This window comes from Daldinia loculata, assembly GCF_022478755.1.
Source record: "Daldinia loculata strain CBS 113971 unplaced genomic scaffold F4817scaffold_12, whole genome shotgun sequence".
Lineage (NCBI taxonomy): Eukaryota > Fungi > Ascomycota > Sordariomycetes > Xylariales > Hypoxylaceae > Daldinia > Daldinia loculata.
Genome location: NW_026054866.1, coordinates 67,606 through 82,841, shown reverse-complemented (window position 1 = coordinate 82,841; position 15,236 = coordinate 67,606). Strand labels below are relative to the sequence as shown.

Genomic DNA, 15,236 nt, shown 5'->3' with positions numbered 1-15,236 from the left:
TAGCATCTGATGAATACGTACATGAGATAGGTCAGGTAGCTAATCAATTTTCAACTTCGGTATCCTTGCCGCTATGTATATTTGGCGGTGTAGACGCCTATACAGTAAAAACTCGCCATAACGAATTTGAAAAAACACGGGGTCAGATTCGTTATAAAGTGAATTCGTTATTAAGTAAATAAAGTACATCGACAAAGTACCTCCTAAAAAGGTAAGGTGCTTAGGCACAGACCATAAAGCCATATAAAGTCATGGGCTTAAGCAAAATTGGGTAAATATTTTCCGGAAATAGTTATGTACTAAGCTAAAAACGGTATAGCTTTACTCACTTTACAACGAATTTAGTGGTAATTTGTCACGAAGCTAACGAATTTCGTTATATAAAAAAATTCGTTAATCTACATACAAAATTCAAGAATCCGGGATTTCAATTCGCTATAAAGCGAATTCGCTATATACTAGATTCGTTATGGCGAGTTTTTACTGTATAAGACGTGGCTGTTCCTACGATGAGTGGGTTAAACCCCATAGTGACAACACGATCCTATCATATCATATCAAAAACAATCTGGAGTGATACATAAGCGGGACATATCTCGAACATCAAAGACGGAAAGACCGCAGCGGAATTCCTAACAAGGTCGACCAAATCGATCGCCTAGTATTTCCTATTTTCTACTTGTTTTTGTCCAGCCAGCCTGCCATAACCCAAGCCGACCTGTCTACCTGTACGATGAATGCACTCCTGATGCCGTATGCCTGTGCCAGACCATAGTGCCATGCCAATGCCGTACCTTTTAAAAACTACGGAAAAAAAGAAACAAAAAAGAACTAATCAATTCGTTTTTCTTTCATCCATGCTGAAATCAAATACAAAGTGATTCGTCACACCGAGCTGTTTTCCGGCACCATGAACATCGCAAGGTCGAGACGTCCAAAAACTCGTGGCATGTCCTGGACGAACGAGAATGCATATATCATTGGAGGTTATCTCGGTTTCGGTAACCCCTTTTTTTCATCTGCCTAGGGAAAGGCTATGCATAATGCGAGGCGGAGGCGACTTGTCAAATCCCGTCAAAGTTGTTTGCTGCGTTATTGGGATTAGGCCTCTGCCCACAGTCCCCGTCTATGTATAGAATTAAGAACCCTTGAAAGATCCATCTCGTGCACTACGGCTGATCAAACCGTCGAATTGTGCGAGCATGGTCCGGGCATGCAGCAGTCGTAATTCGTATTCATAATACTCCGTGAGTCTATAGGTGCAATATATCGTCATTCGCAGACGTACCAACGCCGATGCATTCGGAATCGTGGTGGAAAAAGATCGGCCAATATTAATAATCCTTCGAGGAATCCGCATTAAGGTGTATATCCAGGTTCAGACCCAGGGAACATGAATCAAGTAGAACAACCCAAGTTCGTACTCGGGTCGACAATCGACATCAGGCCAACAGCCATCTCGTTTGGCGTTTCCTCGACGTAATTAAGCGGAAATGCAAGGTCTCCTTTGTATGTAATCTTGCAATAAAAGAAAAAACCGATAACCGACCATACGCTATGCAAGTCATACATGCGTCTTTACATATACAGTTCCCATTGTAATTAGACCACGAGGGCTCGAGAATGGGGAGGATCGGGGAAGTTTTCGGATGAGCGAACTCTCGGTACGGACTCTTTAGCTAACCGTCATCATCTGCATGCGCTGGTTCAGTCCATTAGACGGAGACGCCCCAACTGAGCCGCTGCTAAGAATCGAGGTGCTGCTTTGGCTATGAGGTATCCGCCTTGTAGGACTGGACGTCGGGTCGTCAAAAACTCGCGTAAATGCAGGGCTTCCGTCTGACCTTGTGTGCTTCGGAGTTCGTACGGGGCTCTGAGTAAGGTGATCTGCTTTGCGAACGATGTCGGATAAACCATCTCTCAAATCGCTCGCACGCTTGACTAGCTCCTTCAGACTATTCGTATCAAAGTTCAGCTTTCCAGATGACTCGCGGCCTAGGTTCGTCCTTGAATGTCGAGGCTGCATAGATTCCATAACAGATCTAGCAACACTGGTCGATCCGAATTCGGGGTTGACGACTTGATTTTCTGGGGTCTTCGGTCGATCAGGGACCGGCTCATCAGCGTGATCCCAAGTGCCGAAGATATCATCCTCTGGTGAGAAGACAGATCGACGGCGGCCAGCAGGACGATCGCGAACAACGGCATTCCGTTGGCTCTCTGTCACCTTAGCAGTTCCGTTTGAATCATGCACAGCCCCTTCAAAGTCCTGGTCGATGAATCGCGTAGGCGTGCCAGAAGAATCGGGTTTAAAATCGGCAACCTCTGCTGGATCTTCGTCGGGCGACGCCAGGGCGATGATGCCCTCAGCCTCTCGCCAGAGCTTTACAGACGATCCACCAAGCATGTCCATGTCACGACCAAGTCGACACAATCGCTTTAGATCGTTAACTAAAAGCGAAAGCTCCCTAATATGTCCAGAGTGAGCCCTGATGGTAGGCTGCGTAGCCTGAATTGACGCAGGCACAACCATTGAGACCTTCGATTCTTCGTTTTTCCCGACAAGTAATCCATCGATATCTTCTTCCTCGAACTCAAAGTCATCATCCCAGTCCTCGCTCGCGTTCTTCTGGCCTAGCCCCCAGGTTCCAAACTTAGGAGTCGAGGTCGCGGTCTCAAACAATTCCGGAACGAGGGGAACACTTTGACTTCTCACATGAGCGGGAGTGGGACCCCTACGGCTCGCAGTACGCCCGCCTCTAATATCGATTTCCTGCTTACCATGAACGGTTTTCGGTCTCATATGATTACCAATACCGTCATGCTTCTCATGGGCCACAGGTTCAGTCCAGTCAAAAACGGTGCTCCTAGGTCGTTCGCTCGTGGAATCGATCCGTGCCTTGGGTCTCGCATTGCCGTTGATGTTGGACAATGCAGTTCGAGCATTTGGACTACCTTTTCGAGAATTCATGGAACTAGGAGGAGATAGGTGGTTATATATTCCATTATCGTCTTCTTTGCCCCAGTCGAGATCGTCATCGTCGTCCAGTGAAAATCGAGAAAGCTCTCCGCGTGTAGTGAAATTGGGAGAAGCTGGCATAGAGTCAAAACCATCCCGATTTTCAATATCCGCTGTAAGAAATCGTGATTCGGCCGCACTATATACTCCCCGAACAGGCGTAGGAATGCTCTCATCTTCCTCTATAATCTTATTCCTACCATCAAAAGACGGACCTAGAATATCCTGGATCGATAATCGTTTCGGTTTGCTGTTATGGCTAGTAGTACTTGGGGGCGACTCGTCAAACATTGACTCTAATGGGCTATCGAGGCCTCTTTGGCATCCTGATGCCGCCGTCCGTATCGAGTCAAAGGGCGTATCTGTCTTAAAATCTGTGTCATCATCATCACCAGATGTAAACCCGCGATGGTATTCAGAGCTGCCGGTTGTAGAGGCCCGTTCTAATGTCCGAGCCTGTGATGTATTAGAGACAGTTCTTGGGGTTATCGCTGTATTAGTTGCTGATTCGTTAAATTGGGTCTGCAGGCCTGGTGACAATGAGCCGAACTTATTCAAATCGATATGAAAGCTCGAAAGTCTTGTTATGGGCGGTAGAGGAGACGAAATATTTCGCTTGCGGGTTGCTGGCTGAAGTGCAACAGATAACCCTGTCCCGGAGTGATCCAGGTCTCCGACATCCTTCGAAAGCTCCCCATGACCAGCCATATCGGAGAAAGTTGAGGAGTCCGCGCCTGTTGTGGCTGGGGCAGATACGTGCCGTTTAGTTTCACCCACAGTCTCACCGCGCTTACGTCGTCGTATACTCCCAGTTTTCGGTATCCAGTTCGAAGTTGGATTGAAGTGCATCGAAATAGAGCGTCGAGGTTGTTTAGCGGGCGTGCCTTCGGGGGACTCCGAGGACTTGGTCGAGGACTGCGGACTGCTGTCGGTGTTAGACTGGTTCTCTGATACAGTAAGGTCACCGGCTGGAACCTCCAAAGTAGATGAGCCCATGACGAGAGAGTCTGGCGCCACTAAGTAAACTCGTCGACGAGTTTGTTGCTCTACACAGATTCGCTTTATACCGGGCGCACTAGCGCTATCGTTGCCTCTCAGCGGCGATAATTTGGCCGGGCTTCGAAATATTCGAGAATGCCAAAACGACTTCCACCTCGATGGCCTATTGTTGGCACCGAAATTAGGCTCAACCGGACTAGTCAGTGTCTGGGCCCTAGGGCGACTACACTGATCAAGGGTTATATCTGGTAACGGCTGCGACGTATCGCTGTTGATCTGTTGATGTAATGTAGCGGATCGCTGGTGACTTGTAGCCGGTCTGCGCAGCGTCATCTGCGTTTTTGACCCTCGCCGCACTAGAGGACCCGTATTCCCACCGTTGACAGCTGATGCACGCTTGACCAGTTTATTCCGAGGTGGTTGAGGAGGCGGATGTCCCACTGGCGACAGAATCGGCGCCGCAGAGCCGTGGGAAAAGGTTATGGATGGTGAGTCGGGACCGACGCTCGACCTAAAGCTTCCGTGCTGGGAGAGCGGTCGTATAGATAATCTTCGTATCCAAGAACCGTTCGAGGACAAGGAATCTCGCGAATCTTCGACGATAGGTGTCGCAGGCGCAAATTCGCCTTGTCTAGTAGATGGGTGTCTCGCGAACGAAGACTTGGTATGTATTATTTGGGTGTGTGAAGAATGTCGAGGATTTCGCGATCGGTTCGTCGTACTCAATAATGAGGATTGTTGGCTCGAGTCTTGCATAAAGTTATTATTAGAGGAAGCAGGGATAGCGGAGCTCGTTGTCCCAGGTCGAGATGAAAACACGCTTAGGAAGTCTCTGTCGGTTATCATTGATCTTCTCTTGCTCGTATTTGGGCGCTGAGACTGCTCGTCCATCAGTTCACCAAGTGCCAGACCCGTTGCCGCGGTGGCAACCGCAGTGCCGGCTCCAATGAGCTAATTCACGTCAGTAACAGTCCCAATTATAAGCCTGACAAGAGGTAGGAGACCGGCAAACCAGAGGGGCACCGGGGTAACGCTAAGGAAAGTCTAGGGACGACAAGTCGAGAGTTCGTCTCGCATAGCAACGAGTGACTAAGGAGTTATCTGCAATACACTGGTCCTTCACAACAGGTGGAATGTAGCTGGCAAATTACATGGGCAAACAGGTTAGACTTACACTCGGAACGGTCTGCATCTTGAAATACAGGCGTTAGGAGAACAAAGGAGAGCTGCCTTCTGTCGAGAGGCGAAGGGAAGAAAAGTCGACTCTCAGTGACGCTCTCGTGACCATTGTTCATCGAGACATGGATATTTGGTGTTCCAAGAGACCCGGGGATACAAAAAATTCTAGTTTTTATAAAACTTCTGTATCGAATGCGTGTACACTGAAAATAGCTGGTCGGCGGTCGAAGGTCTGGTGGCCTGGCGCGACGGTTTGGCAGTTGTGCGGATGGGATGGGATGGGATGGGCCAATATTTACTTTGGGTGCCCCTACGGATGGCCCAGTGAAGAGCGATTGGACAAATCGGTCGACTCCAAATTATATAGTTCTGATATAAGGTAAAGACTGCAGCCTCTCCCCTCGAAGTATAAGTAAATGCGTTGAAGAGAATAAAATTAAGGCAGTTAAGATGCTGCTACTGCTGTTGCTGCTGATTTGGTATTAGTCGTAGTCGTAGTCGTAGTCGTAGTCGTCGTTATTGCTACAACTCCTAATAGCATATCTCACTTGTCTCTCCCTATGCTATGCAAAACAGAAGGAAGAAGTGACCTCTCCTCCAACTACAACAAGAATGATAATAATAATAATAGAAAGAGAGCATAGAAAACACCTCTCAATCCCGGGAGGAGGGTAAGCTGCAGCAACAGAAACATACAAGGTATTGTATAGCAAGGTACTGTTGTAATTATTACGGGACTAAACCTGAATCTTGCTTGGAACGAGAAAAAGAAGACATTGGTGAGCGAGGATTGGGTTCTTTGATTACCGAAAAAATAAAGTCCCTGGGATGTTTACGGAGCTGGATACTACTATGTACAAGCGGCCCCGGCTGGCAGCTGCAAGTACTTCAAGTACACTTCCAGCCTACTGCAAGTACACTCGACGATCTAAGATTAAAGCCACAGATTCCCCAGTAAAATGAGAAAGTCTAAAAACTAGGTACATATCCTAACCCTGTCATATACCTTACATAAGGTATTCCGTACCTACCCTCTCATGTATATTACCCAATTAGGTTATCTGTGTATACTCGGGCGAGTAACAATCATGGAGGCCAGGCTTCTCCAGGCCATATGTAAATGCGGGCGCTACACTACCTATTTTTCGAATGAGCGCGCATCATGTACCGGTTACACGACACGGAATTTGACCTCGACAAGTTCGTACAGTGCATACCGTGCGAAACAGTGCCATAATCGTCTGAGACGCCTAACAAAAACCAGCAAAACAGACGGCGAGGCCGTGTGCCAAGGGCAAGGCCTGTAAATGTCTGTCCTGCAATATGCAATGCGGGTTTCCTAACACGCACAGTACAATACCTGGCCCGGTCAACAGTGCATAACGAATTGTTTTAGGATATTCGAAGCTAGAAGCATAAGAACAAGGCCATGTTTAAGATGTTCAAGATGTTTAATGCTATGGATCCAACAAACGCTCAAACGCTCAAATAAAGCTTCCATATCGAAAGACTTACATAAGAAGATTCAATGTTGACAACCTATATTATTGATGCACATAAAAGCATCAAAAGAGAGGTACGTATCTACGTCTATCCCATGTTACGTAAGATGACCTTGACTTAGATTGATTTATGCTTAAGTTAATTCTCCTTGGCTTCCGGGTAGAAATATTGAAGGTATTGAAATCATACATAATATCATACAATATATTTGTTAAAATCATACCCAAAGAGCAAAGAGCAAAGAGCAAAGAGCAAAGAACAAAGAGCATAACCTTGGACTCGATCAAGTCAAGTGGACTTTTGCCTTGCCCACTTTTCTCACGCGCAACTCCGCATGCCGCCTGCTGCTTGCTGATGATGATGTTATTATTATTTATTGTCGCCCTTGTTGTTAGTTGCAACTTACTAGCGCCATTTCACTATCCGAGACCTGTAGTCGTCTCTCATTGGCTTTAGCTAAGAGTACTGATTCCTAGACGACGAAACATACTACGGCACTGAACGGCTTCCAAGCTAAAAGCTTACATGCCAGTCCTAGCTGGACCCTAAGCAGGCTTCGGTGTTGGTCAGTGTTGGTCGGTGTTGATTCTTGAAAAAGCCTCTTAATCAAACCTCTTATACCTATCCCTCTCTAGAACTTGCAGCAACCAGCATTTCGGGATAGCGAGCTAAGAACGATACTACGAACAATACTATGTGAGCACTCCGCGGTTCGAAATTACAGCCCTAAATGGTGATGCATTAGTTACATATATGATCCTTGTGTCTAGGTACGGTAGTTCCAGATGCTCGGTTCGTGTATAACAACAAGTCTGTATAACAAGTCCTCCTAGGCGCCGCTAGTTGTGCAGACTACTGCAAGTTTACGACACTTTCTTGATTTATGCCACAGATGCTCAGATACTACAATACTACCATGCCCGGATACATCGTGTGCTTCGAGCTACCGCTACCTCTAATGGTTTTGAGATACATTACACACGCAATATTTTCTTATCTCACTGATATACTCTGCTGTCGTTCCAGCATCTAGTCTTGTCTAAGCATGAGATTCTTAAAGAAAAGAAAAACTGCACGAATATCTATAACAACATACATAAGTGTAGGAAGATATAACCCCATAATATATATCAATTCCTAAAAACTGCACTTTAGTTGCGCAAGTGCTTATTCCAAGTCTTACAAACAAGGCAGGCTTATCATACTTGTCATAATATAATGAGGATATCTCCCTAAATACTCGAGTTCGCCCGGCTTTGTACGTCCGACATACATTAAATCCGGAAGCAGAAGAGCCTGCGAGATATCTCGCATTTCTTACTCTAACACACTTAGGCAGTTGATGATCACCAAACGCAAACAATCTCAGCAATTAGGCCTCACCGTCACACTTTTTCAACTCGCAATATTCGCGGTCGGTGCCGTACTAACATACCTATACTAATGCTTGCCGCTTCAGTGTAAATGCCTGTGTTCCCTCCTGGGGAATCCCGTGCCCAACCATCTACCATTGCAACCAGTAGCTAGTCGTCTACCATCGCCTGCTGTCACGAATCACGACATGAGCAAGCTGTGCCCATGGGGAACGAGTAGGTCGTACCACCAATTATTAACAGCGTCTGGCACATCCCGTCATCCCATAATTACACATCACATTTACACCTACATATTGATCTAATTGCCATCGCCTTTTGTGTATCCATCCGCCTGGGGAAAAAAACTCTGCTCGTGGTTCGCCCTATTCGTAATTCTCCGGTCTACCATTATGTATTCCTACCCCCGGAACGGCTTACTAGAGGTCTGCAAATGAAGACAAACGTGGGAAGCTTCTTTTATCCACGTATCACAATACCTAGGTAATCCTACTTATAATTATGAGTTATTTCAAAGGATAGATAGCAACGACTGAAAAGCTGCTGGGTGGCGAGACACGCATACGAGTGTTACCTAAGTAGATTGCGGCGCATCCCAGTTGTGTATTGTAAAATAATAGCCCATGAACATTGGGGCCAATCGAGGTTGAAACACGAGACAAGGCCCTGCTTGCTTGTCATGGATAAGGTGTCTTGCCGTGCCGTCACGATCCGACGGCTCCTATCACGAATTGCAGCCGTCTTATTATGCCTATGTAGTGTCGCTTATACCTTTACCTCGGTCTATTAACCACACAAAACTCCAGAGCCCGCCTTTGATATCAGAAGCCTTTGAATCCCCCTAAATTATTCAGACCACAACGGAACGGATGCAAACATTTGACACCCGAATCACATCTATTTACAATGTAGCTCGCCTTTTCCTTTAGGCACTTGACCTCTCCCAAGAAAATACTACCTAGATAGGTACCTTAGATATCTGCTAGGTATGTAGCTAGTAAAATGGTGAGCGCGTGGAATGACCTATCAACGGGCAAGGATCAAGGCTGTTCGCTACAGACTAGTGAATAGCACTATCCAGCATAACAATACATACCTCATGCCTCAGCTAGATTTGTAAATAACTACCTAAATACATACACTAATACTTACATCAGCCGTGTGACGATGAAAGCTATGTAGAGATGTGGAGATCTATTCCTCCTTAAAATAGCTACCAGTACCCAGTCTTTCCCTCGTGTTACCCCTCACTCCTATCAATGGCATTGATCAATAATCAATAGAGCTTTGGAGGCGTCGTGTACCTGGCACGCTGGTGAGATTTTGACGTGATGTGGCTTATAAGTGAAACCTGCTCAACCTCATTTTGCAAGAATGTGATTTGAGACCGAAAACTCGGTAAAAGGAAGAGAGCAAGTGTAGCATGATATATCACTTACGCTTCTGATGGGACTGCCGGCTCGTACATAATCGCAAGGTGCCGCATTATGTGGGCCAGTTTGACAAAAACACCATGAACTTGGATCTACCAACATGAGCCACATACTCCACAAGCGGGGGACCGAAGTCAATAACACTAACAGCAACAATAACAATAACAATGAACTGTCTTGAAAGTTGCCTACACCAGGTCTAAGAGACAACTAAGGGGGTTTCTTATAATTGGTCTATATAAACGCCAGTGTCCGCCCTCTACTGCAACACTATGTCGAAAAAGAACTGTATACATGAAGACCGAGTAAAACAAGAAACGAATACATCAGTCCATCAATATAATTATCCAGTCTAACACTCGGTAGAAATCATCCGATTTCTCGAGATCGTTGTGGAGAATAGAGGGCTTACGGTAGTTAGTAGAGTGCTAAGTGACTAGTAGTTTTCTCGGAAATTATCTACGAGCATATCGAGATGCCTCTTACAGGTAGTTAGTATCAGACAGGAGACCCTTGGATCAAAATTTGTCAGCCAAACGACAAAGCCTGACTATGACCTCACATTTCCTCGGCGTAGAAATCCCAACTTATGCTAGTAGATAGGTAGTTTACTCGGCGACCTACGGCCGAGCCCAGCTACCTTCATTCTTCCTAGCAATGCAACCGGGCGGTGTGCCAACGCCGATTAATCAAAAGTTATCCGCAGCATCACTTCACCTGCGAGCCACCCAACAGAGCAGAAGTGAAACCAGATCCTCCCAGGTGCGGCGGCGTTATGCCGTGTTAAGGCCCGTCATCTAGGCGCGGGCCGGAGATCATGCTATTAACAAGTTGGCGTCAGGTCGGACAAAAGCAAGGAGACGGTGAGCAGCAGTTCCCCCTTTATCATGCTGCTGCGACGGATTTATGACTGCAACATGACTTTAACATGGCGGTTTGCTAACTCGGAATGCCTACTTGCTAACATCCTACTTGACTTACGGCTATGTCTCAAATCGATTATTACTTGATGATATGACGTTGAATCCCCTTCAAGAGGCGAAATGTAACCCCCACACGAGCAGGCGTGTTCGGGGATCGATTAAAAAGCACAACACCACCTATGGCGTGGTAAAAAATCGTACAACAATCCCGCTCGTGTCGTTTGCGATATCTCTGTGAGTAAGAAAAGGGGGCATATTACCGACACCATACATTTCGTTACGACTCAATGAAAGAAAATGAAGTTATCGTAGTATAGGTAGACTTACGAAAAGCGTGTAATGCAATACGTTGCATCCATTAGACATATAGGTAATAGTTCCAGCTTCGTCCTACCCGGACATCCAACCTAATAGGGACCAACACAATACATAATAGTCGCATCCCAGCATTACCATACTCAAATAAGAGCCCACCAAAACTTCACAACTGCCCACAAGGGAAATGATAGGGCACGACGAGACATTGGCTAGCTGAAGAATCCCACAGAGGCTTGCGATAGCTAAGTGCGTAGAACAACCAATCAAAATCGGGATATTGGCCGCGACGGAATGGCGCCGCGTTTCAAGCTTCCAGGTAGGATTGCGATTTTCCGATCCCAGAGCGCGTCCGCGGTTAGTACATAGTGCGTCGCGTCCATCCCACGCGCTTCGCTTTGCTCCGCACGGCAACCGGGACAGGACAGGCAGAATATCCTATTGGCACGCGCGTAGGTATGTATGTATTGGGACGAGATCGATCCAACAAGCCTTTCCAGTTGCGACGCTGACGCAGCAGTACTAATTTCGCCGATTACTGTGGCGTTGACAGCACAATATAAATATCTCAGCATAGTAAACTCCGAGGCTTCATACGTAGGACTTTTTTGTTTTGTTTTGTTTTGTTTTGTTCCCAAGCTTTTAGGGCTAGCCTTGCGCTTCTCGTCTCCTTGCTGCCGATGTTGATTTATTATTGGCTGGGATTCCGTGGTTAAGCACTCTTTGAGATATAGCCGGGTCCTATCCCTCCACGTCGGTAGCCTATCATATCATGATATCCCAGCATATATCAATCGGACCTAGCCGTCGACTGAGTGGGAAGAAATCAAGAATAAGGTAGGTTTCCAGCATCGTACTATGGTAAGGGATACCCCTGAAGGAACTTGGTATGGCTGAAGAGTCGTGATCTCAAAGGTCAATGCCGTAGCGCCGGTTGATTCAAACATGACTCTGACTACCTAGCCGAATATTATTATTGATCGGCTTTCATATTCAAACGATTGAGAAAAATTGAATCTATACCTCATATCACGGACACTTACATGAAAGTCGGCTGCTTCTACATGTGATGTACCTGTGAGTTTGTATAATGGTACAAACGTCAATAGACCGAGGATAAACCGATTCAAATTAATTACATAAGGGGCATGAATTATTTATGTAAACGATATACTTGGTACAGTGTTATTAATATTTAGATGACTATTTGCTTACTGTGTCGCTATATCTGGTCCCACTCTTTCTTAATCCATAACATTTCAGACTTCATTTTGTGATAATTGTGCCTATTCTAATTGTGCCTATCTTTCATATAGATCGCCATAGTCCAAGCTTTCAATCCGTGACTACCGCTCGGGGCAGCAAAAGGAACATCCGCAACTACACTAGATACATTCCGTACCTTGGAAATTAAATCTTACAACCAGGGGGGCAACGAACCAGGCTGAGGTCTTCGCAAATTGAGTCCCGTTTCGACAAGTCCCAAGGACTACCATTTGCTGGGATCGATAATTCCTCGATAAATCCTCCACGCTAATTTCCCGTTCCATCCCGTCCCCCAAAATGGAGGCCGATATCAGAGCCGCCATTCCGGATATCGATCCCGTTGTCTCCGAATATTCGGTAGGCTATCTTAGACATGCATCCACCGCGTGGGTCGGCGACGAGGAATCCTCTGGTCTGTCTCCGCTAGCCGAGGCCGCTGCTGCTATCACTGAGCTCCTTTTGTCCGCTTCCGGTGATTCGGCTGGGTCCAACCAGGACAAGATTCGATCCATCGTCTCTAAGTGGGTTGACAAGTATGAGGAAGTCAACAGCAGCAATGGTGAGAGACGGGGACCGTCCGCCGTGAGGCGGTTAGACCAGGCCATCCAGGTCGGTGCTCAGCGAAACATGTCCTCGACTCTAGCTGTGGCTACCGGGAGTGTCGACCTTGAATCTGCCAACGCTCGTAAGGTGGAGTCTAAGGTTGACCGGAAGAAGCTTGAGAAGGCAGAGCGCAAAATCGCCGCCAAGCAGAGCAAGAAGCAGTTCAAGACGGTTGAGTATGAAGCATCTAAACTGATCAACCAAGCCGAAGATGCTCAGAGCTATGAGGAGTTCTACATGGCTGTCAACCCCTTACAGCTTGGTTCTGGCAACGGTGCCGGCAAAACGAAGGATATCAAAATTGAAAACATCGATGTCGGCATTGGTGGTACCCGTATCTTGGCGGATACGGACTTAACACTGGCATACGGGCACCGTTACGGTTTGGTTGGTCACAACGGTGTTGGTAAATCCACGCTGCTCAGAGCGCTCTCAAGACGAGAGTTACCAGTGCCTACGCATATTTCTATTCTCCACGTCGAACAAGAGGTATGTCACTCATTCCAGCTAAATAATAATACGTCCTATATGCTAATATACGCCAGATCACCGGTGATGACACATCCGCCTTACAGGCCGTCTTGGATGCCGACGTTTGGCGAAAGGTGTTGCTCAAAGAGCAAACAGTACGTTGTCCCTTCCATGACTCTAATAGCAGTCGCTCATGTTTTGTTTCTAGGAGATAACAGCTCGTCTTGCCGAAATCGAGTCACAGCGATCGTCTATGGCAGATACCGCCGCAGATGCTGCGAAGCTGGACCTTGACCGAGAAGCGCTTGACCAGAAGTTGGGAGAAATCCAGGCCAAGTTGGCCGAGATGGAGTCAGACAAGGCAGAGTCCAGAGCTGCTAGTATCCTAGCCGGTCTGGGCTTCTCCGCTGAACGCCAGCAGTTCGCAACTAAGACGTTCTCCGGTGGTTGGCGTATGCGTCTGGCCCTTGCCAGAGCCCTTTTCTGCGAGCCTGATCTATTACTTCTCGACGAACCGTCCAACATGTTGGACGTCCCCTCGATTACTTTCCTTTCTAACTACCTACTCACATACCCGAGCACTGTCTTGGTAGTCAGTCACGACAGAGCTTTCCTAAACGAAGTCGCGACAGATATTATACACCAGCACTCGATGAGGCTCGATTACTACAGGGGAGCCAACTTCGAATCCTTCTACGCCACCCGAGAGGAGCGCAAAAAGACCGCAAAGCGAGAGTACGAAAACAACGTGGCGCAGCGCGCCCATCTACAGGCCTTCATCGACAAGTTCCGATACAACGCTGGCAAGGCTGCCGAAGCACAGTCGCGTATCAAGAAGCTGGAGCGTATGCCTATTCTCGAACCGCCAGAGACAGAATACAGTGTCAAGTTCCGGTTCCCAGAGGTGGAGAAGCTTTCGCCGCCAATCGTGCAAATGTCAGGGGTCACGTTCGGGTACAGCGAAGACAAGATCCTACTACGAAACGTGGACTTGGATGTGCAACTGGACTCACGTATCGGTATTGTTGGACCCAACGGTGCGGGTAAAACTACCATCCTAAAGTTGCTTATTGGCAAGTTATCGGCAACCAAGGGTCTCATCCAGCAAAACTCGCGCCTGCGCATCGGTTTCTTCGCGCAGCACCACGTCGACGCGCTCGACCTCACCGTGAGCGCCGTCAGCTTCATGTCCAAAGAATACCCCGGTCGCACGGACGAGGAGTACCGCCGGACACTCGGCGCGTTCGGTATTACGGGCACAACCGGCCTGCAGAAGATGGAAGTCCTCTCCGGAGGTCAGAAGTCCAGGGTTGCGTTCGCGTGTTTGGCCCTCACGCAGCCGCATATCTTGGTTCTCGACGAACCGTCCAATCATTTGGATATCGAAGCTATGGATGCCTTGTCCGAGGCGCTGCGCGAGTTCCAAGGAGGCGTGCTCATGGTTTCTCACGACGTGACCATGTTGCAGACTGTGTGTACGAGCTTGTGGGTTTGTGAGAATGGGACGGTTTGGAAGTTCCCGGGTGATGTCCAGGCGTATAAGAAGAGGATTGCGGCGCAGGCGGATGCGGCTGGTGTGGTTAAGGCGCATTAGGGGGTTGTTGAATAGGATAGGGGGGGTTATGTAGGGGGTATAGGTTAAATAGATACCTAGGTATATGTGAATAAGATATGATTGAGATGTTGAAATATCGATTGTGTGCTTAACTATTGGTATTCCATGTGTCATTAGCGATTCTGAGATGATCGTGGTGTAGTCGTCTGTCCACTTGCAGGTATATGTAGGTAGTCTTTATGGTTAGGAAGAGTGTTCCTAACTGTAAACCACAAAAACATTATGATTTAGACAAAACGATATTCGTCACCTAGTCTGAGATATCGAAACAAGGTAGGAATCACGGAGAAGTATAGAAGTACAAAACAGCAATAAGGTCATCTGTTTACTCGAATATATGGTATCTAAACTACGAAGGGTGAAGCTTAGAAGTATTTTACATCTAGAGATGAGAGTGTAATACTAGCAGCATCCCATGTATTCCTCTCGTCACATCTCTGCCTCCACTTCACCGCAGCAGCCAAAACCCCCAAGCCCACCTAAACACGCCCCTCACCAACCTCGCCGTCGCCAGGCAACCACCTACACCTGTACGCA

General features: G+C 47.2%; 2 protein-coding genes across 2 annotated transcripts; one reads left to right on the top strand and one right to left on the bottom strand.

Moving 5' to 3' along the window:
- Positions 1-1,517: 1,517 nt before the first annotated feature.
- On the bottom strand, positions 1,518-5,504 carry F4817DRAFT_32320 (uncharacterized protein). The gene is made up of 2 exons (XM_049301483.1): positions 5,193-5,504; positions 1,518-4,969 (listed from the first exon to the last, which is right to left on the bottom strand). Exons 1-2 carry the CDS (start codon positions 5,208-5,210, stop codon positions 1,676-1,678), a joined length of 3,312 nt encoding a protein of 1,103 aa, XP_049161006.1. The 5' UTR covers positions 5,211-5,504; the 3' UTR covers positions 1,518-1,675.
- Positions 5,505-11,998: 6,494 nt separating this feature from the next.
- F4817DRAFT_331128 (P-loop containing nucleoside triphosphate hydrolase protein) lies at positions 11,999-14,773 on the top strand. The gene is made up of 3 exons (XM_049302481.1): positions 11,999-13,102; positions 13,159-13,239; positions 13,293-14,773. The coding sequence occupies exons 1-3, from the start codon at positions 12,308-12,310 to the stop codon at positions 14,676-14,678; spliced, it is 2,262 nt and encodes a 753-aa protein (XP_049161005.1). The 5' UTR covers positions 11,999-12,307; the 3' UTR covers positions 14,679-14,773.
- Positions 14,774-15,236: the final 463 nt, after the last annotated feature.